The sequence below is a fragment of the Natrix helvetica genome, assembly GCF_964273705.1.
Source record: "Natrix helvetica genome assembly, chromosome: 2".
Classification (NCBI taxonomy): Eukaryota; Metazoa; Chordata; class Lepidosauria; order Squamata; family Natricidae; genus Natrix; species Natrix helvetica.
In genome coordinates this window covers 207,007,405-207,035,315 of record NC_138552.1, presented here as the reverse complement: position 1 = coordinate 207,035,315, position 27,911 = coordinate 207,007,405, and the positions used below count along the sequence as shown (strand labels likewise).

At 36.7% G+C, this 27,911-nt stretch overlaps 1 protein-coding gene and 1 long non-coding RNA gene across 2 annotated transcripts in view; one reads left to right on the top strand and one right to left on the bottom strand.

Moving 5' to 3' along the window:
• LOC309388410 lies at nt 1–2,131 on the top strand. The gene is made up of 2 exons (XR_014174775.1): nt 1–1,683; nt 1,730–2,131. It is a non-coding gene; the product is annotated as an uncharacterized lncRNA (long non-coding RNA).
• AKAP12 (A-kinase anchoring protein 12) overlaps nt 2,130–27,911 on the bottom strand; it is a 70,607-nt gene continuing 44,825 nt past the window's right edge. The window contains exons 3-4 of the mRNA XM_081945636.1: nt 6,297–14,908; nt 2,130–3,531 (exon numbers count right to left, since the gene is read on the bottom strand). Of these exons, the coding sequence (XP_081801762.1) occupies nt 6,327–14,908 (8,582 nt within the window). The 3' untranslated portion in view covers nt 2,130–3,531; nt 6,297–6,326. The remainder of the gene's footprint in view (nt 3,532–6,296; nt 14,909–27,911) is intronic.

Sequence of the window (27,911 nt, the reverse complement as noted above, 5' to 3'; positions counted from 1 at the left end):
ATTTGAATTTTATTTAATCCATGAAAATCTACCTTAAAAACAACATAGAAAATCAAAATATAACCCAATACAATCAATTGGAAGAAACTGCAAAAGCTTGGGGTTGAGGCACAAGCTAAGATTTGCAGCGTTATCTGAAGTATTTTTGAGGCCAAAGCAACACACTGTTGTCAAAGCAGTTATCTGTGAATGGAGACATGCTCCCTGCACCACGACAAAAATTATTTGGGTGCCTTGTTTTTTGTTTTGAGACCATTAGTTGCAAGAAGAATAACTGGTTAGATGATTTATGTCCTTGACATTGCTTAGAAAGGCCATAGTATCTTTAAAAAAAAGTCCCCAAATTAAGCACTTGTTCCTCAACTTCTAGTCAGTAACTATTTACATTGTTATTACCAGATTTTATTTAAATGTTTAACTTTACACAACTATTAACAATCTTAGAGCTATAAAGGGAGATATAAAGTCCAGGATTACGTAGGTCATGCCACCACTGTATTTTGTATTCTTATTTCTCTTGCTGCAGCTTTCACAATATGGCTTTCCATAAACAGATTATAGTTTGCTTAAATAATTGGTTTCCCATTAGCTGTTAAAATGGTGCTATAAAATTAAAGTGGCACTAAAACAAATCTTATTTTGAAGTGGGATATACATCATAAACATTTTCTAATCAAGTGGATCACATAAAGAAACTTGACCAGGCAAGAGTGAATTCCAGAAATAGGGGTAAGGGATAGATCAGGTTTTAAACTGTAATTTCAGCAGATCTATTGAAAAAGATACCATAACACAGGAATAAGGGCAGATGAGTCATACTGCTGGCCCTGCCTCTTCTTTTAGATGACGTAGAGGCCTCTTGCTTCCCAAGAAAAATCCATACGTTTGCCTGAAGAAAAAATGCTAAATAGTGACTTGTATGTAGGGACTCTAGTTTTACATTTTATTTTTTATTGAAATTAAATAGAACTATATTTCTTAATAATAAATACATTTGTGTAATCTATACTATCAATTTCAAAAAAGAAATGTTCTAAGGAACTATAGTTTAATTTGTTCATTGGCTTTTCACAAAGATAAAATTAACTTTATGAAATGGAGCAAGGTTTTATTTAATAAAAGAATTAATGAAAGTGAGAAAGCTAGTGTCTTGCACCCAGAACAAAACTTGTAGCTGGGGAAAATGATGTTATAATAAAGTACTGCAAATGCTAATTAATTTTGGGACACTTATTATTGAACATTTAAAATATTATAAGCACCTAAATAGAATATCTAATTGAGAGAGAGCCACAAGCCCTCCTTGTTTCCATCTTCAAGTAAATTAAATTTTCTTACCTATTCTATCACACTAAGGGATTATGGAACAATTCAGAGGTCTAGAAGTAAAATACTTTTGTGTAATCTATACAATTAACTTTCAGAAAAAAATATTCTAAGGAGTCTGTAGGTTAATTATTCATTGGTTTTGAAAGATAAAATTAACTTTATGAAATAGCATTCAACTGGAGTGAACAAATTGTTTCATTATGCTCTTCTGTCATGTGTAAGAAAGAGCACATAACAGCATATGCAAATTTTCATTGTTTAGATTTGAAAAAATGTACATAAAGTGGAATGAAGAAGCTACTTTTTGTTTGGATGTAGTTGAATAGACTGACAATTTTTAAATATTTTGATGAGGTCAATGTGATGGAGAAAAGAACAGACTTTTCCATTACTCAAAAAGAAATGTAGAAGCAAAGAGATCAAATTGAATTTCTAGTGGGATACTAGTTGGTAAATTCATGATCGCCATTCTGGCCAGGAAGAAACTACTCACTGCTGATATGGCCACTTCTTCCTTTTGGCACTACTTAATAGTTTCTGATGAGGAGGCAGGGCTTATTATACTTGTGTCTTCCCTCACTGATGCATTAAAGCTTAAAAAGGTGCATACGATTTCCTTATTATACCAAAATGATGATCTTTGGGTACCTGGATTCCACTGGGTTTTGTATCACTGAAGATAATCACCGAAACATAAAGATTAAAATTAAACATGCTAAAAGAAACAGTCATTTATAATTTAAAAAGAAATTGCTTATATCTTGATTTCAACAGATCGAGTATATGACTTTTCTTTTAAAAATAAACCAAAGATACCTACTCACCATAGTCTAAGATGATTTTTCTTTTTCTACAAAAGTTGTAACATCTCCCACTATTAACTTGCACAAAACAGCCCACTGCAATGTCACAATGCATGTACAGGATTGCGTATTATTATTTGTCATATTTGCCTTTTATAGTCAAGCTATTCCAGATATAATGTAGAATTGTATGAAACACTTGCCATTCCATATTTTAGCTGAATAAAAGTAGTAGTATTAGCCAAAAGTTATCCTAAGTTAGAAAATGTGTATAGTGACCGCTAGATGGTGCAGTCATATCAATGATCTTTCTGTTTTATTCCTCATTGTGCAGCTCTTAACAGTATGCATCTATAGTTTCCTGGGTAAATGTCAAATAAAATATAATACAGGTAGGCCAATGAGACTGCTGGGCCTTGGAAAAAGCTCATTTGGATAGATATGAAGACTACAAAATGCAATTTAATTTGACTGGCTATACAACTTGGTGACTTGAAGGTCAAATTCTGAAAGAAGAATATTTAATGATTATTCAGTTGCTGAGCATTTGAAGCCTGCCCATTTTGTACGTGCATCTTCTTATGACCTCATATTATGAGTTGCATTGAACAAAATTGAGTGTATTTACTCCAGGCATCCTAAATATTCTTATAATGCATTTATTCTGAATATGAATGCAAATATAAATGTAAGCCAAATACATTTAAATTACTTTAAAGAAATCACAGGGTATCTTACTATTCATGGAGTATGAATTAGATTTACAATTTACTAACAGAGCAAGAGAAGGTGCCTTGTTTGGCAATGACCTTTCTGAAATCAATAGCAAATATATCATAAAACATTTATTCTCACATTCCTCCAAGCAAATGGGAAACCAATGTTAAGTTGGTTGGAACCATCTATGGTTAGTGGTGGGTCATTCATAATACTTCTTGGCCCGAACAAGTGAAATAATTTTCTTTCAATCTTTTACATAGAAAGAAGGGTTAACATAAATACACAAAGAATTACAATCCAGTTTGAGAAGCATTGGTAGAAAGGGAATCTCAGATGATGCCAACTTCCTTTCCAGATTAAGAGACTGACATCATTTGAACAGAAATACTTCCTGCCCCCATTCAATAACCCACCCCAATCTCTTCATCAACAACAAAAATAAAGGTAAAAGAATATTGCGAAAGGAAGTATTCACAATCAAAATTAAAGGAGGTGGCTCAAGCTCCTGATGGTAGCACAGGATTGTCAGGTGACTTCCTCAGAAAAACATCTGAAACCATAGACACACGTTCTCACAGCAAAATCATTGGTCTTCAGCCAGTTTAAGCAGAATCCATCCTTTTCTGCTACCTTCTTTGGATACCGGTCCTCCAAATGTAAGAAGCAGTCTTCAACAGAACTGTTGGAACAAAAAAAAAATCAAGAATGCCTTACAATCAGAACATTTTAACTAGTAATTTACATCATTAGCAAATCACAATGTGTTAAAGATAAGGACAAGATTAATTGTAATTTTGCCAATTTCTGTCTAGCACAGGGGCCTGCAACCTTAAACACCCAAAGAACCATTTGGACCAGTTTCCCACAGAAAACAAAATACCAGGAGCCACAAAACCTGGGTGGGCATGGCCAACTTGATGTTACTCACTCCCACCCAGTCACATGAACACCCCCCCCCAGCCACACCTACATACATTTTGTGATTCCCAGTGTTTTCTATGGGAAACTTGTGTGTGTGTCTGTGTGTGTGTCTGTGTGTGTGTGTCTTTCTCTCATTCTCCCACTCATCTCTTTCCCTCTTTCTCCCTTTCCCCCTCATCTTTCTTCCTCTCCCTCCCTTTCATCTTTCTACCCCGTCATCTCTCTCTCATCTTTCTCCTTCCCCCTCTTTCTCCCCTCTTCTCACATATCTCTCATCTTTCTTTCTCCATTTCTCTCTCCCTCTCCTCCCTCCCTCTTTCTCCCTCTCTCATCTTTCTCCCTCTCCCTCCCTCTCATCTTTCTCCCTCTCATCTCTCATATCTTTCTCTCATCTTTCTCCCTCCCTCTCTTTCTCCCTTTCTCCGTTTCCCACCTTTTTCCCTCTCTTTCTCTCCCTCCAGCTCTCATTTCTCTCTCCCATTTCTCTCTTTCCTCTCATTCTCTCCACCATTTTCTCATTTCTTTCTCTCTTTTTCTCCCCTTTCCTCTCTCTCATTTATTTCTCACACGTGCGGGCTATCCTCTCTCAAGCGGGATATCCTGCTGTGCTGGGATCTCAGCAGTGGGGACAGCGACTCCTCCACTCACTGCCACCTCTAAGCAGTGAGATGAGTAGCCAGCTGCACAGCGCAGGAGAGCCGGAGCTCTTCCCTCCTTGCTACTCCTCCCATTCCCCTCCTTCCTGAGCTGACATGAAGGGGACCGCGACTGGCCCTGAGCTGCCTGCAAAGGATGTGGAATCGCAAAAAGTAGCTGGTCACAGGCAATGCTAGGAGCGCTTCAGCTGCACAGATCTGCGGAGAGGCTTGCACCTTCTTGGGGCGGAGAGCAGGCCACGTGACTACATCAAGCAAGGAGCCTCAGGAGAGGAGTCAAAGAGCTGCATGAGGCTCTGGGGCCATGGATTGCCAACACCCAGTCTAGCAGTACTGTTCAAAGCTACCAGATGCACATAAACTGGAGATGGAAGTCTTGGCCAGACAAGGGTCAGATAACTTATGTATGACCATACAAAACTAGTTCCCCATTTTGCCAAGGTAACATCGCTACTCAAGAGAGCTGCACTGTTTGCCTGTGGTCTTCTGGATGCAGTGGAGAGTGTTGGTTGTCAACATTAAAACCTTAAATGGCTTGCAGAAGGAAGAGGTTTGGAGACTTGAAGGTTTTATATTATGAGAAAATGTTTGTGATTTGAGATAGCAACTACTCAATGCAAAAAGGTGAATGATTATAAATAATGTGTTATGGATGTGTAATCTTTAATACATGCCTGGAATATAAATCTTTTAGAATTCATTGGGATTGAAGTGGCTAATTACCCCGAATAACAACAAAGTAGCCTAAAAGCTTACAATTTTAAAAGATGAATACATATTTTTAAGAGTCTCAGCACATTCTTCAATAAGGAGACAAGCTATTATTTGTAAATGAAAGGTGCATCTGTTTCTCAACCATTCCTTTCCTCCTGCTCTTCTACTGTTAGATGGGAGCAATTCATATAGTCCACTTCCATGTTTATGCTTCAAGCATTCTCGTTACATGTGTGCTTAATTTCAAATGTTTGAAGAGAATGCTGTAATTGGGACTCTTGCCAGTAAGGCTGATAACCTAGTCCACACATTCTGTAACTTACTAACATCTAAAAAACTGTAATGTGAAAATCTCCAGTGGCCAAAACTTTGATAGGTGATGGTGGTCAATATTTAGACTGCAACTTGGGAAGAAATGTATGTAACAGATGTAAGAACATAATATCACCAAGATTGTTGAATAACCTAACAAAAGTAGTTCACAGATTGCCAATAATTGTGTTATAATGAAAGGACTGAGTTTGGGTAAATCTAATAGAAAATTATGAATGTCAGGTGACACCACTGGATGAATGGAAATAAGGCAGAAAAGTAAACAAAATGCAATGGAGGCACCTGGCGATCCAAGTATAAATATGATATTATTTGATGAAAAAGAAGTCACAATTGCTGTAAGAGTTTTGAAATTTTTTAAGATTGCAGGTGCAGATGGTGTCAATATCGCATAGCTGCTGTAAAGAAAACACGCTAGAAAAATAAAGTAGATTTATGGAAATCAGATAACCACAGCATGAAAAACATCCAATCTAATCTCTTAGTCTGGAAGTCCTTCAGGGATGGTGAAGTAACAGTCATGCAACACATTTGGGGAACAAGTTGGGAAAAACTATGCTGAAGTCTCCCTCCTCAACTACTCTGTGGCAAATCTTATTTACTGAAATTAGAACAAGTCCCTCAAGCATATCTTAGCCATTTATTTCTTCCCCATTTTAAATCATTTATTTTTTTTAGTATAAATTATTTAGCTATTATGCATTGTTTTCAAAACCAGAAGTATATAAATATATTGTATTTTATCTTGTCGATAAGATCTGAAAATATCTAATTATTGCTTATTTAAACTACAGATGAATTGTTTTAGTTAAACACTTACATGTTTTAAGTGTAAGAATTTTCTTACACCTCAGAATTTTCCGAGTTTTGTCTGAAGCTGAGAACTGTCACCAGATGTGGTATCTTCCTCTTTAGGCATGTCAGGAAATTCTGTTGATTGGCTGTCATCTTCTTTTCTCTTCCTCTGAGTCTGATGTTCTATTAAGTTTTCTTGGTTTTCGTCTATAAGCCCAACTTCTAAATCTTTTCTTGTTGATTGTTCTGTTTCAAGAGATCCTATTGGATGATCCCCTGAGACAATACTTCCTAGCATGATGTTTTGAGTCTCTGTTGAAACAACTACATCCGCTTTTAATTCAGGCTTTGAATCATATTGCTTACTTTCCGTTTCGCTTACATTCTCTTTCACAGTTTCAAGATCAGCATCTGTCTTTCTGGAATTCCAGTTTTCTCTATCTTCAGATACTATAGAACATGAAGGCATTTCTTTTGCTACTTCAACGGCTTCTTCTGTCTCTGCATTTACAGTTGTTGGCTGAATTTCATGATTTTTCTCTTCTGCCAGAGAAACTTGCTGACCAACTTGTAAAACTTCCTGAATTCCAAATTCATTTAAACCCGTTAGACACAGTTCACTCTTCTGTGTAAAAAGAGAAGTGGCCTCTTGTGATTGTTGAAATTGAACGACTGCACTCATTTTCTGCACAATTTTGTAACTCTCAAACTCTATTGTTTCAGCCTGAACATATTTTGGAAATTCAGTAGGGGTCAGGACTTGTTCTGAAGTCATCACCTTTTGCTCAGCTTCTTCCGGAGATGAAGATGTTAGCAGCTCCATGTCTGGAGGGGATTGAGATGTACCTGACTGGAGTGAATCTTCTCTGGTGCATCTTTCTGCTGATTCTTCTGCAAATTCAGCAGAGGGTATTACTTCTGAAGTCATCATAACCTTTTCCTCAGTTTCTATTTCTGATGAAGATTTTGGTAGGTCTATTTCTGGAGTGGATCCAGATGTATCCATCTGGAGTGCGCCTTCTCTAGTGCATTTTCCTTCTGATTCTTCTGAAAAGTCAGTACAGGGGATGTCCTCTGAAGCCATAATCTTTTCCTCAGTTTCTACTTCTGATGAAGATTTAGGCAGCTCTATTTCTGGAGTGGATCCAGATGTATCCATCTGGAGTGCACCTTCTCTAGTGCATTTTCCTTCCGATTCTTCTGAAAAGTCAGTACAGGGGATGTCTTCTGAAGCCATAATCTTTTCCTCAGTTTCTACTTCTGATGAAGATTTAGGCAGCTCTATTTCTGGAGTGGATCCAGATGTATCCATCTGGAGTGCGCCTTCTCTAGTGCATTTTCCTTCCGATTCTTCTGAAAAGTCAGTACAGGGGATGTCCTCTGAAGCCATAATTTTTTCCTCAGTTTCTACTTCTGATGAAGATTTAGGCAGCTCTATTTCTGGAGTGGATCCAGATGTATCCATCTGGAGTGCACCTTCTCTAGTGCATTTTCCTTCCGATTCTTCTGAAAAGTCAGTACAGGGGATGTCCTCTGAAGCCATAATCTTTTCCTCAGTTTCTACTTCTGATGAAGATTTAGGCAGCTCTATTTCTGGAGTGGATCCAGATGTATCCATCTGGAGTGCGCCTTCTCTAGTGCATTTTCCTTCCGATTCTTCTGAAAAGTCAGTACAGGGGATGTCCTCTGAAGCCATAATCTTTTCCTCAGTTTCTACTTCTGATGAAGATTTAGGCAGCTCTATTTCTGGAGTGGATCCAGATGTATCCATCTGGAGTGCGCCTTCTCTAGTGCATTTTCCTTCCGATTCTTCTGAAAAGTCAGTACAGGGGATGTCCTCTGAAACCATAATCTTTTCCTCAGTTTCTACTTCTGATGAAGATTTAGGCAGCTCTATTTCTGGAGTGGATCCAGATGTATCCATCTGGAGTGCGCCTTCTCTAGTGCATTTTCCTTCTGATTCTGGAAATTCAGTAGAGGGGATGGATTCTGAAGTCATCACCTTTTCCTCAGTTTCTTCTTCAGATAAAGATTTTGGCAGCTCCATTTCGGGAGGAGATCCAGATGCATCTGTCTGGAGTGCTCCTTCTGTGATGCATCTTCCTTCTGATTCTTCTGGGAATTCAGTAGAGGGAATGCCTTCAGAAGGTATCTTCTTTTCCTCAGTTTGTTCTTCAGATGAAAATTTTGGCAGCTCCATTTCTGGAGGGGATCGAGATGCATTTGTCTGGAGTGTATCTTCTCTGGTGCATTTCCCTGGTGATTCTTCTAGCACTGAATCTATTTTCTTTGAAAATGCCATTTTATCAGGATACAGAATTGCAGCTTCACTCTTCTGCTTTGAAAGAGCCATGGACTCGCGTTTAAACTGAGCAACTGCATTCTGGATTATTGTCTGCACAAGTTTATAAACCCGAGACTCTATTGTTTCAGGCAGGACATCTTTCTGAAATTCAGTAAAGGGAATTCTTTCTGAAGTCATCACCTCTTCCTCAGTTTCTTTACCAGCTGAAGATGTTGGCACCTCCATTTCTAAAGGGGATCCAGATGTACTTGTTTGGGACACACTTTCTCTGGTGCATCTTCCTAATGCTTCTTCTAGCATTGAATCTATTTTTTCTGAAAATGCCACTGCATCAATATCAGGGTACATAACTACAGTATCACATTTCTGCTTTGAAAGAGCCATGGACTCTTGTTGAAATTGAGCAACTGCATTCTGGATCATTATCTGCACAATTTTGTAAACCTGAGATTCTATTTCCTCAAACTCAACACTTTTTGGAAATTCAGCAGAGGGGATTCTTTCTGAAGTCATCATCACTTTTTCCTCAGTTTCTTCATCAACCGAAGATATTGGCACCTCCATTTCTGGAGGGGATCCAGATGCACCTGTCTGGAATGCATCTTCTCTGGTGCATTTCCCTGGTGATTCTTCTAGCGCTGAATCTATTTTCTCTGAAAATGTCATTGCATCAAGATCATGACATAGAACTGCAGTTTCACTCTTCTGCTTTGAAAGAGCCATGGACTCTTGTTGAAGTTGAGCAACTGCATTCTGGATTATTATCTGTGCAATTTTGTAAGCCTGAGATTCTGTGGTTTCAGGTAGAACTTCTTTTGGAAATTCAGTAGAGGGGATTCGTTCCGAAGTCGTCACATTTTCCTCAGTTTCTTCATCAGCTGAAGATGTTGGCACCTCCATTTCTGGATGCAATCCAGATGAACCTATCTGGAGTACACTTTCTCTGGTGCATATTCCCGCTGATTCTTCTAGCACTGAGCCTATTTTCTCTGAAAATGCCCCTTTATCAGCATCAGGATACAGAACTGCAGTTTCTCTTTTCTGCTTTGAAAGAGCCATGGAGTCGGGTTGAAATTGGGCAAGTGCATACTGGATTATTATCTGCACAATTTTGTAAGCCTGAGACTCTGTGGTTTCAGGATGAACACCTTTTGGAAAGTCGGTAGATGTTGAGACTTCTGCTGAAGTTATCACCTTTTGCTCAGCTTCTTCCTGAGCTAAAGAAATTGGCAGATCCATTTCTGGAGGGGATCCACATGTACCAGTCTGGAGTGAATCTTCTCTGGTGCATCTTCCTTTTGATTCTTCTGGAAATTCAGCAGAGGGCATTCCTTCTGATGTCATCATCACATTTTCCTCAGTTTCTTCTTCTTCTGAAGATTTTGGCAGCTCTATTTCTGGAGGGGAGTCAGATGTACTTATCTGGAGTGCACTGTCTCTGGTGCATTTCTCTAGTGATTCTTCTAGTGCCAAATCTATTTCTTCTGAAAATGCCACTGCATCAGTACCAGGATACACAACTAAGGTTTCACTCTTCTGCTTTGAAAAAGCCATGGGCTCTTGCTGAAATTGAGCAACTGCATTCATTTCCTGTGCAACTTTTAAACTCTGAGATTCGATTGTTTCAGGCTGAACATCTTTTGGAAATTCAGTAGAGGAGATTCCCTCTAAAATGATCACCTTTTGCTCAGCTTCTTCAACAGGTGAAGATGTTGGCAACTCCATTTCTGGTTGTAATCCAGTTGAAGCTGCCTGGAGAACACTTTCTCTGGTGCATATTCCTGCTGATTCTTCTAGCACTGTGCCTACTTTCTCTGAAAATGCCACTTTATCAGGATCAGGATACAGAACTGCAGTTTCTCTTTTCTGCTTTGAAAGAGCCATGGACTCAGGTTGAAATTGGGCAAGTGCATACTGGATTATTATCTGCGCAATTTTGTAAGCCTGAGACTCTGTGGTTTCAGGCTGAACACCTTTTGGAAAGTCAGTAGATGCTCCTTCTGAAGTCATCACCTTTTGCTCGGCTTCTTCTTCTGATGAGGATGGTAGCAGCTCCATTTCTGAAGGGGATACAGCTGTACCCATCTGGAGTGCACCATCTCTGATGCATCTTCCTGCTGATTCTTCTAGTACTGAATCTGTTTTCTCAGAAAATGTCACTTTATCAAGATCAAGGTCCAAAACTGCAGTCTCACTCTCCTTCTTTAAATGAGGCACGGACTCTTGTTGTAATTGACCAACTGCATTCTCAATTATTATCTGTGCAATTTTGTAAGCCTGAGACTCTATAGTTTCAGGCTGAACATCTTTTGGAAAGTCAGAAGATGTTAAGACTCCTCCTGAAGTTATCACCTTTTGCTCAATTTCTTCATCAGATGGAGATTTTGGCAGCTCCATTTTTGGAGGAGATCCAGATGCACCCATCTGGAGTGCAGCTTCTCTGGTGCATATTCCTGCTGATTTTTCTAGCACTGAATCTCTTGTCTCTGAAAATGCCTTTGTGTCCAGATCAGGACACAGAACTGCCATTTCACTCTTTTGCTTTAAAGGAGCCATGGACTCTTGTTGAAGCTGAGCAACTGCCTTCTGGATTATTATCTGCACAATTTTGTAAGCCTGAGACACTGTTGTTTGAGGCTGAAGTTCTTTTGGTAATTCAACAAAGGGGATTTCTTCTGAGGTCATCACCTTTTCTTCACTTTCTTCATCAGATGAAGATTTTGGCGCCTCTATTTCTGGATGGGATCCAGATGCCCCCATCTGAAGTGCACCTTCTCTGGTGTATCTTCCTGCTGATTCTTCCAGCAACGAATTTATTTGCTCACAAAATACCAGTTTATCAGGATCAGGATACAGAATTGCAGTTTCACTCTTCTGCTTTGAAAGAACCATGAACTCTTGCTGAAATTGGGCAACTGCACTCTGGATTATTATCTGAACAATTTTGTAAGCCCGAGACTCTATTGTTTCAAGCTGAACATCTTTTGGAAATTCAGTACAGGTGACTCCTTCTGAAATCATCAGCTTTTCCTCAGTTTCTTCTTTAGTTGACAATGGCTGAACAATTTCGTCTGTCAGACTCGCACTAATTCCCTTTTCATCAGACAATTTAATTCTTTCAGCAACAATTTGCAACATTTCCTGTGTTTGTTTATTTAATTCTTCCAGGGTTTGCTCATTTTCATCGATCTCCTGTACTGGTGTAGCTATTTCTGTAGTATCAGGAGACTCAGTTAGCCTTGAAACTGCTGAAATCATTTCAGTTGTCTCTTCAGCACAAGATATCTCAGTGGTTTCTTTAGCACAAGACACTTCAGTTGTCTCTTCAATGATTGAAGCTTCTTCCCTAGCTGTAACTGCTTCCGAGGTTAACTCCAGGTCCCCAATTATACTATCACCACTAATATCCCTTCTTATTTGTGGCACAAGTTCAGTAACTGCTGCCATTTCTTCAACAATTCCAGTTCCAGAAATCTGCTCAGATTGTTCCTCATCATCATTGACATGTTCAGTGGACATGGTCACGGCAGCTGGTATCCAAGATGGTGACCTTTCTTCAATACTTATAATTGCTCTCTCACCTTCTAGCACTGAGACAGCAACTGCATGAACTAATCCTTCAGCGACCTGCTGTGTTATTGATGTACTTTCTAACTTTTCTATATTTTGACTTGGAATTTCCTTATCCAGATCAGCTTGCTCTGCACGTTGAGCTTCAAATTTCTCTTGCTCAGCAGCATCATACTCTGATAAAGGAACCACAGCTGGAACATCAAAGTCCTCCTCATTTGTTCCTGTCATTTCTTCTCCAGCTTCTAGAACAGGAGCATGCTCTGGTATTCCATCAGACTTTTTCTTCCTACGACCAGGCATTAATTTTTTAAATGAAACCCAGGATTCTTCTTTTTCAGTATCCCCATCTAAGGTAGCATGTTCTAAACTTGGAACTGTGATGGGTTCATCATTTTTATCTTCCATCCTTGTTTTAGATTTTCTTCTTGGAGTTACTAGTCTTTTAAAAGATTCCCATGTTGAAATTCCCTCTGCTTCAGATGGGCTTCCTGTTTGTTCTGGCGAAGAACTTCCTTGTCCTTGATCACTTTCATTTGAGTTAGTAAAGATGGTATCATGTACTGCTTCTTTATTTGGTGCACTCTCATCTAATTTTTGTTCATCTTGAGCAGGTTTTGGTCCAGCTTCATCATCAGAAGATGAAGATTTTCGGCTTCTTCTCTTTGATGAGCCTACACAGATTAAAGCTTCCCATGATACAGAAGTATCAACTTTTTTCTTGGGCTCATCTGCACTTTTTTCTATTTTTTGTTCCTCACCATTTTCTTTAATATCTTCCTGTTCATCGTTAGGTACACTTTCGATTGCCTTATCAAGCTCTTCTTCTCTGTCACCTTCAGAAAGTCTCCTAACCCGTTTCTTAGGAGTCACCATTTTTTTAAAAGATGCCCAAGGTGTAACACTCTCTCTTTTCTTCTCTGCATCTGAAGGAAACCCTTCTTCAGTTTCAGGAATCTGTGCAGCATCGGAGGACTTTTCTATGGATTCTGTTATTTCTTCAGGAGAAGAAGCAGAACTCTCTCCCCTTGGGTCATCTGGACTTTCTGCAGTATCAGACAACTGCTGTGCTTCTTCTGCTGCTTCCTCTGGTTTAGCTTCTTTCTTTCCTTTATGTTTCTTTCTTGACAATTTCTTTAAGCCAGGACCCGTGAAAAGCTTTTTCAAAGGGCTGCCTTGCATCTTGGCTTTTTCTTGAGATGACAGCAATTCTACCTCACTTGTTATTATGCCTTCTGGAGGTTTGCCTGCTGCTGCATCAAGACTGCTTGGATCGGTTTGGATGAAGTGTTCCTTCGCTATTTCAAGAACTGTTTCTGTGACTTTTAACTGCTCAATGGTGGGCTGTTCTTTCTGAAAGTCATCATTTGTTTCCACTAGCTGTTCAAGAACTAGTTCTTTTTTAGTTATTTGGGGTTCTTCTTCTGTCACAACCGCTCTAACATCAATATTTATCTCTCTAGGTTTTTCATCAAAAATCTCTGTGGCCAGAGGAGCCCTTGGTTCTGATTTTTCTTCTATTATTTCAAAAGGTTCTTCAGGCTTTTCTATTGCTACTGAATCCAGTTGGTTTATTTTTTCTTCAAATACTTCATTTATCAGTTCTGTTTTTGATTCATGCAATGCAATAATACTTTGCTCTTTGCCCATTAGACTTTTTTGTACTTGTTCCATTTTTTTCTTGGACTCCAAGTCAGTCTCCCCTTCCAAGATTATATCCATTTCTTTTATATTTTCAGCCAGTTCTTCTGCTGGTGGTTGCTCCCTGGGAGCAGCATCTTCTTTCAGATCGGTTTCTGATGAGAGTTTCCTCTCTTTCTCGCTTTCCATTTTTTCATCACTGGCTTCCAAAGAAATGTCTTCATTTATATTTTCAGCCAGTTCTTTTGCTGATGGCTGCTCACTGGGAGTGGTAGCTTGTTTCACGTCAGTTTCTGTTGGAGCTTCGACCATTTTTGTTTCTTTTTTTCTCTCTTCCTCACTTTCCATTTTTTCATCACTGGTTTGGCAAGGAACTTCTGTCCCATCTTTTTCTGGTGTCAGTTTTTCTTTTTCTAATTCTTCTTCAACAATTATTATTTCTGTTGACACTTCTTTCTCCATTTCCTGTTCTTGTTTTTCTTTCTCAAATTGCACTTCTTCTCTAGATTTTCTGAAGCTTGTTCTTTTTCTAAACCCAGCCCAACTCTGACTAAAAAACTTCCTTAGAGGTGATGCAGTTTCATTGTTTAATGGGCTCACCGGAGATTCTGGAGATTTAATCCCATTGTTTTTAATTTCTGCCTCTTTGCTTTCTGCGTCAACAGGGGTTTCTGTTACTTTCTCAGAGGAGGTTTCTCGTTCCATCTCCTCAGCCTGAGTTTCTTCCTCCTTCTTGTCTACAGAGGCAGTTACTTCACTTTGTGTGGCTTCTTCCACTGTCTCTGCCTTGAAAGGTTTATCTCCAGCCACATCACTTAACCCTTCTGCAGCCTCTGTCTTTACATCCAATAGCTGAACAGGTTCAGCTTTCTCTGTTTTATCCTTCTTAACTGTAAATTTGAATCCAACTAATTTAAAAACCTTTTTAAATCCAACATCATTTGATGGAGATACACTAGGTTGATCTTCTTTTTCTTCTGATTCCAGCTGTTTATTAGCGTCTTCTGTGTCTTTCTGTACCTCATCTTCATTTGACTTGTCATTTAATTCTGGTGGACTGGTCTTGATATTTTCAGTCAATTCTTCTTCCAGAATTAAATTTGCAGCTTTTATTTCACCAACTGTAAACGATATTCAAAGATGATAAAAAAATAGAATTATTATCATTAATTAATTAATTAATTATATTACATTATATTACAGAAGTGTAATCATCCCTTATTCTGTTAACCTATAAATTTCCTGGATGTAGGTTCTGATCATGTTGCAACTGTCTGTTGCAAATGTACGAAAGTTAATGTAAAAGTGGATTTAAGTCTCACTTTATTTTTGAAGTGATAACTTTTGTATTTATAATAGGAAAAAACATCAATAGACATTAATCTCTAAGAAAATTTCAATCCAGATTAGTTTTGTTTGCTTACCATTTTTTCTTGAATACTTATTACCTCATAATTTCCTTAGCTAAGTCTCATCCTTTCTAAAGAAGTGAAATTCAGATTATGTTTAAGACGTACAGTGCTCAGAACTAAGTTAAAAAGAGTTTTGTAGTATAAAATTGTCTTTGTCTAAAAAAGATTTTGAGAAAAATCAGCTTCTTAACTGATTATGTTTTAGGAGAAAAGACAGAGTGTCAGTAATGGAACTTATAACAAAAATATGGATATTTAGAAAGATGTAATATATACGTATGTGGGAAGTGCAAATAAAATTTTTGAAGAGTATATATTGGAAATATAGATACATTATAAACTATTTTTCAAGTTTTTCCATAGCAATTCTTCATCCTTATTCCAAATTTTGAGAATATATTTTAATAATTTTCATAGATTTTGATGTAAGCTATGTGTTATGTTTATGCACCCTTCGAAAATGATTCAAAATAAGAGCTTCAGAACTTGCGCAAGTAAAGTTGACTCGCGGCAGAATTTTTAAAGGAATTAAAATGCTTCTTTTCAAACTTATATGGAAAAAAGATGGTGCTTTAACAAACAATGGAGAGGTGACTGTGCAAGGGCTAAAGTACTTCTTCCAAATAATTTTCAAAGAATGCACTGTCCTAGTGTGTAGGAATGGGCTCTATTTTGTGTGTATAATGAGATTGTGAAGTTGTGCAATGTCAGAAGCAAGCTACTGGCACAACTCATTTTTAACTCATTGTGTAGTTGTCCGAAAGTGGATCAAATTGTAGTTTGACATACAATTTTTGAATGCCTACTAATTGAACACATTATTAATATCCTGGAAATGATATGCATTTTTTGTCTGTGAAATCACCATAGTCTAATTTGCAATATCATTCAGATTAAGCAGGAACATTTTAAATATATCAATTCAGTTGAGTGTGTGTGTGTGTGTGTGCGCGTGTGTGCATGTGTGTGTGTACATACATACACACACGTGCGTGTGTATGTGTGTGTTTATATCTATATATGTGTATGTATAAATATGTATATACACACACACACCAGGGGTGGGTTCCAACTGCTACTGCCTGTTCACTCAGGGACGTGCCACTTGCGCGCTTGATACGCAGTACTAAAAAAATGCAGAAGCCAAAAACAAGATGGCAGTGCCTATGGCGCCGCCGAGAGAACCGGGGGAGCGGCAGGCCTGGGCCGCTGCTGGCTCCAGCGATCCAGGCCACCAACTTACTATCAGTTCGACCGAACTGGTAGGAACCCACCTCTGACACACACACACACACACACACACACACACACACACACACACACACACTGAAAGCATTCTAGCAATTAAATTATAACTGAATTGTTTTGCTTTATATTAGACATATTTCCTCATGAACAAACATGAACAAGCCATAATAAAATCATTGCAGTTGATTTTGGACCTAAGGCAGGACCTACATTCAAGATCAACAGTGTCTTAATCACTACATATGCCAAACTGTCTCTCTATCCCTGTATGGTATCTTTGCAATATTGTATGCATCCAGAGTAATAACTTGATTTGAAAAACTTCCTTCAAATTAACCTTTAGGAGAACTGAAAATGGAACTAACAATTGAAAGAGATTTTAATACACATACTCAGTTGGTCAATATTTTATTATTAAGTCACTGGTCCCTAGGCTTTTTAGTGAAAACAAAAGTGCCTGGCATCTTGTTTTTACTGAAGAGCAGTATTTATTCTCCTACGTGAACAGAATCCCTTTTAAAAGCTTTTGTGCCGCTTCATTTCTAATTCCCAGCACTACAAGTTTTGCAAATTATCTTCAAAGATGTTTAAATAAATAGGCTCTATATTTTAAACAAATGTGATGAAACATCTTGACTGTGAGCATTTCCCCTTGAATGCCACTCTGGCTGTGGTGATACATCAATAATGAAAACAGGTGCCAGGTGAACATAGTACATATAAATGTGATTTGGAAACATTAGAAATTGTTGTTATTTAAATGATGTATGTTTACATTAGTAAACACTCTACATTTCAAATGTCTTCTGGAAAAAGAAAGGTCTTGTTCCAGCTCAGCTTTTACAGATGTTTTCAAGACACAAAGAAGTAGATTGGCAAATCCAGTAACTGTTATAGGGTTAATAGCCAAGGCAGAAACAAGATCCAAAACTTACTCAAATTGTGCATGGATATGTCTATATAAAGGGAAATTTGCTTAAGAAATCTCACCTCCTCTTGTCTGCTTAATATGTTGTATATTTTCAAGGAATAATCAGGAAATTATAGATATGTAAGAATTTAAATATTCAAGCATAGTTTGAAGTTGAAAACATTACTTTTTTAGTGAGCTGCTTTCTATTTAGAAATAATAGATTACAACGTTAATGAGAACAGGATCTAAATACTGAAACACATTTCATATTTTAATCTGGTTCAGTCATCATGGATGAAAAATGTGAAGCTATGCTTAGCCTCATATTCTCTTTTCCTTTTATACCCTGATTTTCCTATTTTGTGTTGGACACATCATTCCCATCCTCCAAATTGTTACCTTCATGGTGCAGAATGGAAAAGGGATTATCTGATGTCCTACTTCCCATCTCTTTTCAGCAACTCTTCTGTACATAAAAAGATTAAATCTGACACAGTCAAAGGCCACTTCCTTTCGGACTGTTCATGCTAATTAACCACAGCATTCTCCCAGTGGCTTTTTAAAGTTTGGTGCCTTTCAACATAGATATAATAATATATATGAAATGTAAATTATTGATATTATGTGCTCTGCCCTTTTTATTTTGTCTGTGGTTCACCTTTCTGTCTCTTTCTCTGCTTTAACCATTTTTTGTCCCTTTTGCCAGTTAACTGTTGATAAACTGCCGATACCTAATAAACAAACAGCAAGCTAAATTTTTACTAGCTGAATTGTGTGCTCCATCTGATCTGAATAAACGGAAATGAATGGGGATAAGCTGAATGCAAATCTAAGTGGAAAATACCAATTTATTTATTGCTTTTATATTCTACTTCTTTAGAAAAACTCAAGGCTTTGAATAATAAAACTAATAGCAAAACCAGAATTATAATTAGACATAATTAAACATAATTGAATTGGAACTAAAATACATTAATAAAGAGACAACCAACTATTAGAATCATTGCAGCAGATACGCAAGTTTAAATACCAATTGCTCACCTAAATAAAAATGCCAGGAGAAAAAAGAAAAAAGAAGCTTGATGGTCCTTGACAAAAGTTTCTAATTATGAATGCAGCCACTGAAAACTCATGGTGGTAGCACACTAAAAAGAAGCCCAGGAAGACTTGTAAGAGAGAAAGAAAGAAAAGAAAGAAAACCAAATATAAGGTGAGCACTATCGATTGATAATTGCTATTAGAAAGAACAGGAAGCTCCTGTTTGTATTGCATTGTGTAAATGTGTTGTACATCTAAGTTTTGTGTGTGTGCATTTTACATGTTTCTTAATAAAATTGAAAAAAAGAAAAAAATCAAATAGTAACCAGTGATGTCACTCTAGCAAGAGATCACATGCTTCAGATAACAGATCCTAATTCCCAAGTTGGTCTTGTTTGGTCTAGGAAACAAACAAAGCAGATGAATGATGTCAGTTTCTGCCAATCCAATGGTATTTTCATGGCTAACAGAGTCTTCAAACAACTAAACCAACAGCTCTATAAATGTACATCACCCAAATGAGTCCATAGGAATTAGTATTGATAAAAGGAGGTAGAATAACTCAGCAAAAGTGTGGCCAAAGGCTGAATGTGGGATATGTTCACAAATTGCTCGTGTTCAAATTCCAAGTGAAGGTAAAGCAGAAGAAAGTCAGCCAGTGTCCATGGTATGATTTTGAACATATGTCCCTGCCATTTTTAAGGGGGAACATCAAAAAAAAAAAAATTTGAAGTCCTAAACCTCCTTGATAGGGAATCAGAGGAACTGTGCAATGAACTTAAGGAAGTTCTTAGGATGAATATAAAAAGAGGCTGCTAAAGACGTAGGAATAGTAAAACCAAATTGGACATAAGAACAAATAGTAGAAATTGTCATGGAGAGAAACCAAAGCCCAAAACACTCAAAGATCACAGGAAAGAACTTAAAAGGAATTTCAGAGACTTGTTAGAACAGACAAGAAACAATATTGCCATGATATCTCAACAGCTATCAAAGATGAAAAGGCATTGGGGGGGGGGGAGGGGAATGAGGAAAGTTTTCCAAATGATCTCTGGAGTAAAAAGGTGGTCAACCACAACTATGTATGCTAGAGGACATTAATGGATCATTCAGAGAGGATAAAACAAAGGTAGGAATATATGACTATAAAGGTAGGAATCCATTAGAGATGTTAATATCTAAGATACTTTAGAAGACATTCCGTATTTTTAAGCATTAGAAAACAAAGCACTCCTGACATTAACAAACCGAAAGGCTACAAGAAATTGATGGAATTTTTACAGAAATATGTATCAGTAAAGATTCTGATCAAGCTATGCTTCTAAATTTGGAGAATGATGCAGTGGCCAAAAGATTGGAAGGGTTCAATCTAAATAGCAATACAAAAAAGAGATTTAACAGTGTCTGAAGACGATTCTTAACTTTATATGCTAGCAAAATAATGTTTAGATATAGAGGTGTCACACATTTGCATATTATTGAGACAATATTATTTATAGTTGTCAGATAAATGAGAGAGCCAACTAATACACAGATAAACCTCCAGCTGGCCTGAACAACTCTCTAAAAGAATGCAAATGACTAGCTGTCTGCAAGGAGTATACATCCTTCCATTCCCCACCATCCAATCAGAGCTGAAGAAGTTTCTTGGATGAGAAGCAAAACATCTTCAAAGAAAAAACAGAAAGTCCGATTGCCTCTTGACTTTCATGGGACAATCATGACCTGGATGACTGAGAATCCCCATAGACAAATGCCAAAAAGTAGTCACAGATTAAGAAAAGGCCTTCTTTCGATTATGACAACCATGTGAAGTTGTGGAAATGTCCTCAAGAAAAAGGAAATCCCAAAGCATCACATTGACTTTCAAAGAGACCTACCTACACACGGGACACAAAATCATACCAAAACACCTGTATAGTTTGTCCTTCTTCATTAAAACTTTATTGAAGGAAGCCGCATTGAAAGAAAATGAACACGATTTCACAACTGGAGGAATCAACCTGTAGTATGCTGCTGACACTCCTCTGACAGCTGAAAACGAACATGATCTACAAATTCTAGTAATGAAAATCAAGGAACACCATGAATATAGCAAAAGAGCAAAATACAGTAACCAGACTTAGAATTGAAAAAATATTCAAGAGGTAGACAAGATTCTGCCTATTAGGAATCAAGCAATAACAAGAGGCACCAGAAGTCAATTCATATACCACAGACTAACCCAGTCTTTATTTTGATATTTTACATTTTAATGTATATTTCTACAAAACTATATAAAACAAATATCTTCTTTACTTTATTAACAAAGTAAACAACAGAGGGCAGCATTTCACTGTTAAACTTATTTTCATCTCCAAGGCTTTACAATATTATACTTTTTTTCGTTTTATGCATTTTTATACATTTCTTTCCTTTGAGAATGTATGCACTTGCATTGTAATTTTCTTGGTTTTTTTCCTTTTTCTGTTATTTTTTAATTACTTTAAAAAAAAATCCCAGTGTTTGAACCTGTTGTTAAATTGTTGGTATAGGCCCTGGGAGATATTGCAGGTTCGGTTGCAAATCACTGCAATAAAGCCAAGTATTGCAATAAAGCAAGTTGCACACACATTTTTGGGGAGGAGGAATTGGCATGGATAGTCTTGCTCAATGCAGGTTGCCACAAACCGTCCATTTGCATAATAAAATGAGATACACCTCTACATAATCCTAGTTCTAATTAATAATCATAGTTATCTGGCTAAATTAGAAAGTACTTAAACATTAAAAACAATTTAAAAGCAGAATGTGAGCATAAATCTAAATTCTAAACACATTTTTTAAAAAGATGCTAATCCAGTACAATTTAAAATCAAAACTAAAAGAATTAGCTATTGGCTTGGAGTCAAGACTAAAATATGCCAGACATAAGGAAGGTAACTTTACAAGTCTTTTACAACTGAGAAGATCCTCTAAACTAAGCTCTGGTCTCAGTCAAATACTTCATTCCAAGTCAAAGTGATACAGGAAAAATAATCTTTGGGGGAGATGGGCAGCAAACAAATTTAATAAAGCAATAGAAATAAAAGGCAGTGGCTGTGAAGTGTGGGACAGATCTGAATCCAATCTGACAAACCACTTTTTTTTTGCTCCACAAACACAAAAAGGAAATTGATGACGGGATCTACAAAAACAAACACTTGTTCAAGCAAAACAACGCCCTACATTTAAATCAAAACAGAAAGAAGCCTGACGAAACACACACCATGCAAAAGTAAATAAAACAGGTACTATGCCCACTTCAACCCTTCCCCAGATAAAACATACACATGCACAGAAAACAAACTCCAAATACAAGCTCACCAGTTTATTATTTTCTTGTTTTCTAGACATCTGGGGGTATGGAGCACCTATTGAGACCAGAGGCATTTTTAGGCATGAGGATTTTTTTTTAAAAAAAAAGGAGCTGCAGGAACAGGATGATTGCAACATTAAGAATTTAAAATCTGCACCTATCAGATGCTCATCGCTCTGCCAATTCCATCACATAATAAACTGTCATATGAAAGCATAAATTAATCCTCTTTGTATCTATTTTATAATGGCCTTTTAAGTTCCCAAGCTTTATCAAGAAAAAAATAATAATTTCAAAATACAAGAAAGTCAATTATCAGCATTCTACCACAAAGATTTAAAATCATGTTAAATATGAAATAAAATCTAGGTTGTAGTCACCTAGTTGGTGCTATTTGGTTATCTGCAGTTTCTCTTAATTCAACATACATTTTTATACTTTAATGGCCCAACAAGTTTTGTTTTCTTATTTCCCTGGGCAAATGTTTTACTAGAAAAAGTCTGCAGCCTACACCATAATTTAATTTCATGTAATCATGTTATAAATGTTATAATAATATTTCCCCCACATTATTAAAACTTATTTCCAGTGTAAAATAAGTATCACCTTATTATTTACTAACACAATACTTAAAGATGTTAACTCATATATTTTGCTTGTGGCAAAGGGAAGAAGCTGGGGAAGGGTTTTTCTTCTGTAATCTTCCACTTTGTGCTTCTCTTAATACAAGAAGGCATTCTATTTCCTGTGACTGGAAGAAAGAACGAAATTCCCAGGCTGAAATAGCTAAATCTGAAACCCCCCTCTTGCGTTTGCAGTCAACCATATCAACATCTGGAGTTGGTTGACTTTTCCCTCCAAGGATTTGTTGCATTGCCCTGGATTTTCTCCATGAATTCTCTGCATTCTGTATGCATCAGATACATGTCATACACACACCCAGTGTTCCATATTCCAAAGCCTTCCATCCACTCAAACCTTCCAAGCATTTTTAAAAAATAAAACTGAAGCTTATTTAATATTTAAGCATCTAAGGCCAAAATGTGCTTTCTGTTTCATATTTAATCCCCTGATGACCAGTGTTTGCTTAACCATAAGTGAAAGCTGGCCACTGCTTTAAATATTTGCTTTAAGTTGACAGTGGTTTAAGAAACCCCTAACAATTCACGAAGTAGTTCTATCTAATATTGCAACACGTTTTATGTAGAAAGAAAATTATCCACTTCTCTGGATTCCATACAGCTGCATTCAACTGGGCAAATTAAAAATGAACTTGGCCTATCTATTCTATTACAATTAGATTAGTACTGAGAATTAGATACAGTGAAGTTAACATTAAAAGAGGTCCCCTTCAATTATCCCTAAAGGAGGCACAGATTTAAGATTACCCCCTTTCCTTTCTTCTGTTACTCATGTCTGAGTTAGTTAGGACACTATCTTATTTAAATCCTAGTATTTGCCTATTTCCAGGGTATATGCAGGGGTTTCATTTGCTTCTCCCTAGAGTTATTGAAATACCTGAAGTGTATCTCAAATGGTGTAACAATTGGAAAGAGAAGAGGGTACCAAATGAAACGGCCCCTAAGTATGTGTGCACATATTTCACAGTTTATACTCTTCTTCCAAGTCAGCTCAATCACATTCCCGGTTTATACAACACACACACACAAAGCCATTTAAATTATATTCAGTCAGAGCTGAAATTATTCTGGTAAATTACAGAAAAAACCTGCACCACCATTTACAAGCTATAACCTACTGCATTAGATTCTAACAAGCAACTAAATATACCTAGTCTGGGATTGGTCCCATAAACCATAACTAGGGAAAGTGGATACTTATTGCATACTTTCATATTTTTCTCCCTTATGTGTAAATTCCCCTCCTTGGTTTTTAAATTGCTCTCATCATAGTTTGCTTTAATATTAGTAAAATAAACTATGATCAATTCTAGAATGAATGAAAGATAATAGTCTATGTAAATCTTGGGGTAAATTAAATGCTAGGATGAACAAATAAATTGCAGGAAAGTTCAATAGTAAAACTTTTTATAAACTGGAAAAAATATGTTAACACTCAAAAATTTGGAAGATTATCAGCATTGTGTTTCTTTTCTGACACTTCTCAGGGAATGTAGACATAAAATACATAGGTCAATTCTAAATCAATCATCCCAACACACCATGTAGTCTAAGATGCTCTAGACTTTCTCTGAAACCAGCACTATGTAAAATCCCTGATTTAAAAGCAGGGAAAAGTTCACTATTTCTACACATGCATATGTATTCACTAAGCATTCGTTTTAATGAAATTTATTTCTACTTATACATGAAAGCATAAGTATTAACACTTTGATGTTTTAATCAAAGGATAATGTCTGATCCCCATCAAATTTAAAATAGCAGTAAAGTTTAAAGTAATCATTGAAGGTATTTTGTATTCTCTTACTTGGCATGCAAGCCCATTCAATTCAACTGAATTTCCTTCTGAATTGCTAAGATTTCCCTCCCTGTGAATTAATAATCAGATGTCTGAAGAAGTCTTCTAAATTCCTGAATTCTTGACAAAAATTCTTCAGTGTAAAATCACTACCACACACATAACATAGTAATTAGTTGATTTGAAAAAAGTTTTTTTGTACCTGTGATAATGATAATCCCATTATTTTTTCCATTTGATAAAAATTAAGGGATTTTTTTCCACTCCAATGTAAAGGATTCCTTTATTTCTATTTCTCCAACTGAGGTATTTATTGAAGGGAGGGAGAGATAATGAAGAAGCTGAAGAAAAGAAAAGCTAAACCCCCCCTCCCACACACACACACGACTTTCACTGTCTGCTGAAAAAGGCAGACTGAAGTTTGACGGACAACTCTTTGTGGCCAGCCATTCTTTAATTGCTCCCTGGGGAAGAGAATATGTATCTTCCAAATTTAATACCGAAATCTCTGCTCTTTGGTCATCTCTAATGGTTACCAAAAGCTTGGGACTGCAGTTTAGCAGAATTTGCTTAAATCAACCATTGTATAAAATGCTTCTATATATTTGCAATATACTTTCAGAACTAAAGCTAAGACACTATTTTACAAATCTATCTTTGTCTCTCTAACATACACTCCATCTGTATTCTCTCTCTCTCTCTCTCTCTCTCTCTCTCTCTCTCACACACACACACACACACACACACACACACACACTTTCTTTTAGCAACTGTATTATTGAAATTATATTGAAGTCAATTACTTACATTTTATTTTCCTCCATCTTGGGCTGAAGATAAGGAGAGCTATAGTAAAACATATTTACTATAAAACATATTTACTCTTAGACAAAAAAGAGTGATTTAAAGTATACTGCTATTTTAAATCATTTTACTAAAGTAATTTGTAGCTTGAAGAAGTAAAATATTAATTATGTTACAATATTCTTTGACTAGTGCAGGCAAAAATACTGTATCTATATTTTGAAACAGATTTTATATTAGCTTGATCCACAAAGCACTCTTAAAATATACTTTGTGGCACTATTTTCTGTAATAAACTAATCTTCCTCATTTAAATTACAATAGTTGACAGGCACTTATATTTTGGGTAAGCAATTTTTGGAATTCATGAGCTTGTTTGCAATACTAAGGAAATGTCAAAATGCAATTATTTTACTTATCTCACTACTGAGATAATTTTAAATTAATTTGTCACCCTTAGTATACATCTGGAAGCAAATTTCATGCCTCACTTAATCTAATTTACACTGACCCTGCATTAGCAAACTCTAATGTCTTTCAGACAAGATCACAAGGGAGCTCGTTTCATTCAACCATCGCTGGCATGCAAGTTATGAATTAGGAGAGTTGGGTTAATACAGTAAATTGGAAGGACTAGAATCGATGTTTCACTGAAGGAAAAAAAATTGCTTACACTCCTATTCCTGGGCGCCATGGTGGCTCAATAATTAGAATGCAGTATGGCAGACTTGAGATGTGTTAGAAAATATACTAACACATCTCAAAAGATGTCTACTTTTTAAAAGATTTGCATGGTATGTGAAACATTAAACATGTGATTTGATTTTGAAAAACAAATGCACTATGGCGGGTATCTATCACCTAAGTTTCAATTCTGGTTTCCTACACTGAGTACTTAAGGTACTTACTGATAATAAAACATGGCATTATGATATAAAAATACTCCCATTATTGTTTTGACCTGGAGGAACAACTCAAGTTAATGCATGTTATTAATATCTTGAAGGAAGAAACAGAAGTGGTTCAACTCACACCCACTTAGTATATAGTTTACATGATTTGCTCCTCATCTGAAATATATATCTCAAATTTGGCTCAATTTGCAAATTTATTCTTATGAATTGTAATATGGCCTGCAGGGAACAATTTTCTTCTACATTACTAGGAAAATGGTACCATTATATAATAGAAGGAAACTAGCAGGCACATCTAGCTGGGAAAAAGGTCCTCAGCTGAAGAAAAATAAGATTCCTTCAACAAACTGTTACCTGCTGGGGGACTACAATTACCAGAATTCTAGTAGCAGTAGGTGTCATCCCTTAGTGTATGTGTGAGAGTGTGTAAGTGCTACAGAATGTACTTTTCTCCATTTATTTCCAGATTTGCTACTTATGTCAGGAAACTACAGTACCATATTTTCCGGAGTATAAGACGCACCTTTTCCCCCCTAAAAGAGGGTGAAAATTTGGGTGCATCTTATACACTGAATGTAGCCACATACACCCACCAGCTCCCACCCTTTGGCCTCTGCTCCCAGTAATTTACCTCTTTGCAGCAAACGGGGGGGGGGGGGGGCGCTTGCGGAGGGGAGAAATTGAAAGTGAAACTAGCCCTTTGCTCCACATGGCAAATTGCTGGGAGGCCATTTTTTTTTCTTGTGCTAATCAGGCTGTTTGCTGCAAGGATGTAAGTCAACAACTATAAATGCCTATAGAATGTCCAAATCATTAGACTTATTTTTTAAAGACTACTTTATTATTGTTTTAGACAATGTAACAAAATGAAAAAGCTATTTAAAATAAATGCTTGGTCTGAAGAGGCCCAATGCTATTGTTTTTAAAAAGTGCTATTCTTTTAAATAGCAGAGAATAACTATACTTCCAGAAAGCAAATTTTAACAGCATCTGTACAAGTATAGTCTGAAATATAACACTAAAAACAGTGTATATTGTCTGTACTGTTTGGTGCAAGGAGGCAAATTGCTGGGAGGCAGAGGCAGATATTTTTCCCTTATCCCTCCCCCCCAAAAAATTCTCTGAACACCTGGTCTTCTCCCCCACCGATTTGAATAGTGTGATAAATTCTCATAAACTACTGCTACTTATTTGCTTGCTATGCACATTGGTATTCGTTCACAAGTTGTCTTATTATTTTTTAACTTTATGCCATTAGTCTCAAAAGTCAGTTAATAAATTGTATCAAATGAGTATTAATTATAGGGTTATTTTTGGACTTAGAAGCTATTGTTTTAAGGTCCCAAAAAAAGAAGCAATCTGGGAAATCCTAGTTCATATTAACTGGAATAATATCATTGGATACAGGGTTGCAATTACTGAATGTCACTTTGAATGTTCTTTCTATCCATTGTATTGGACTGGATTCAGTAGCATATAAGAATCTGACTGTGTTCCCAGAGATTTATTTCAAGCTGGTGTTGAAGAACTGGAATTAACCTACCACAAAACTTAATTTCCATGGTAATGTCACCTTGCCCACTGTGACTTAGGAATTCATTATATCTTTTACAACAATAAAACTGTCAAGAGATTACTTGAGAAACATGTTTTTTTTTCTCCCCAAAAGTGACCAGTCAACAAAACTGAAAAACTCAATAAACTGTTGAAGATAAAGTTGGGAGACAAGCCATAAAACACCATTAAAAACAGCCAAGAGCAATTAAGTCAGAGTCCAAAACAGATTCTGGAAATTGTCCAGGGATCAAACATCAAAGAGCTAAGAGGAGTCTGGCAACAAGATCAGAGGCCAATTCACAGGTATTGTCTCAGCACAGACTGCTTGATATTGATGGTTTTTAAAGCCAAAACTTCTGCTATCTAGACCTTGGTTGCTGCCAATCAAAATTCTCTAGAGATAATTCTTCCTTGTAAATTGAATCTAACTTTCAAGTAAGCTTTTATTTGTCTTTTTCCCAG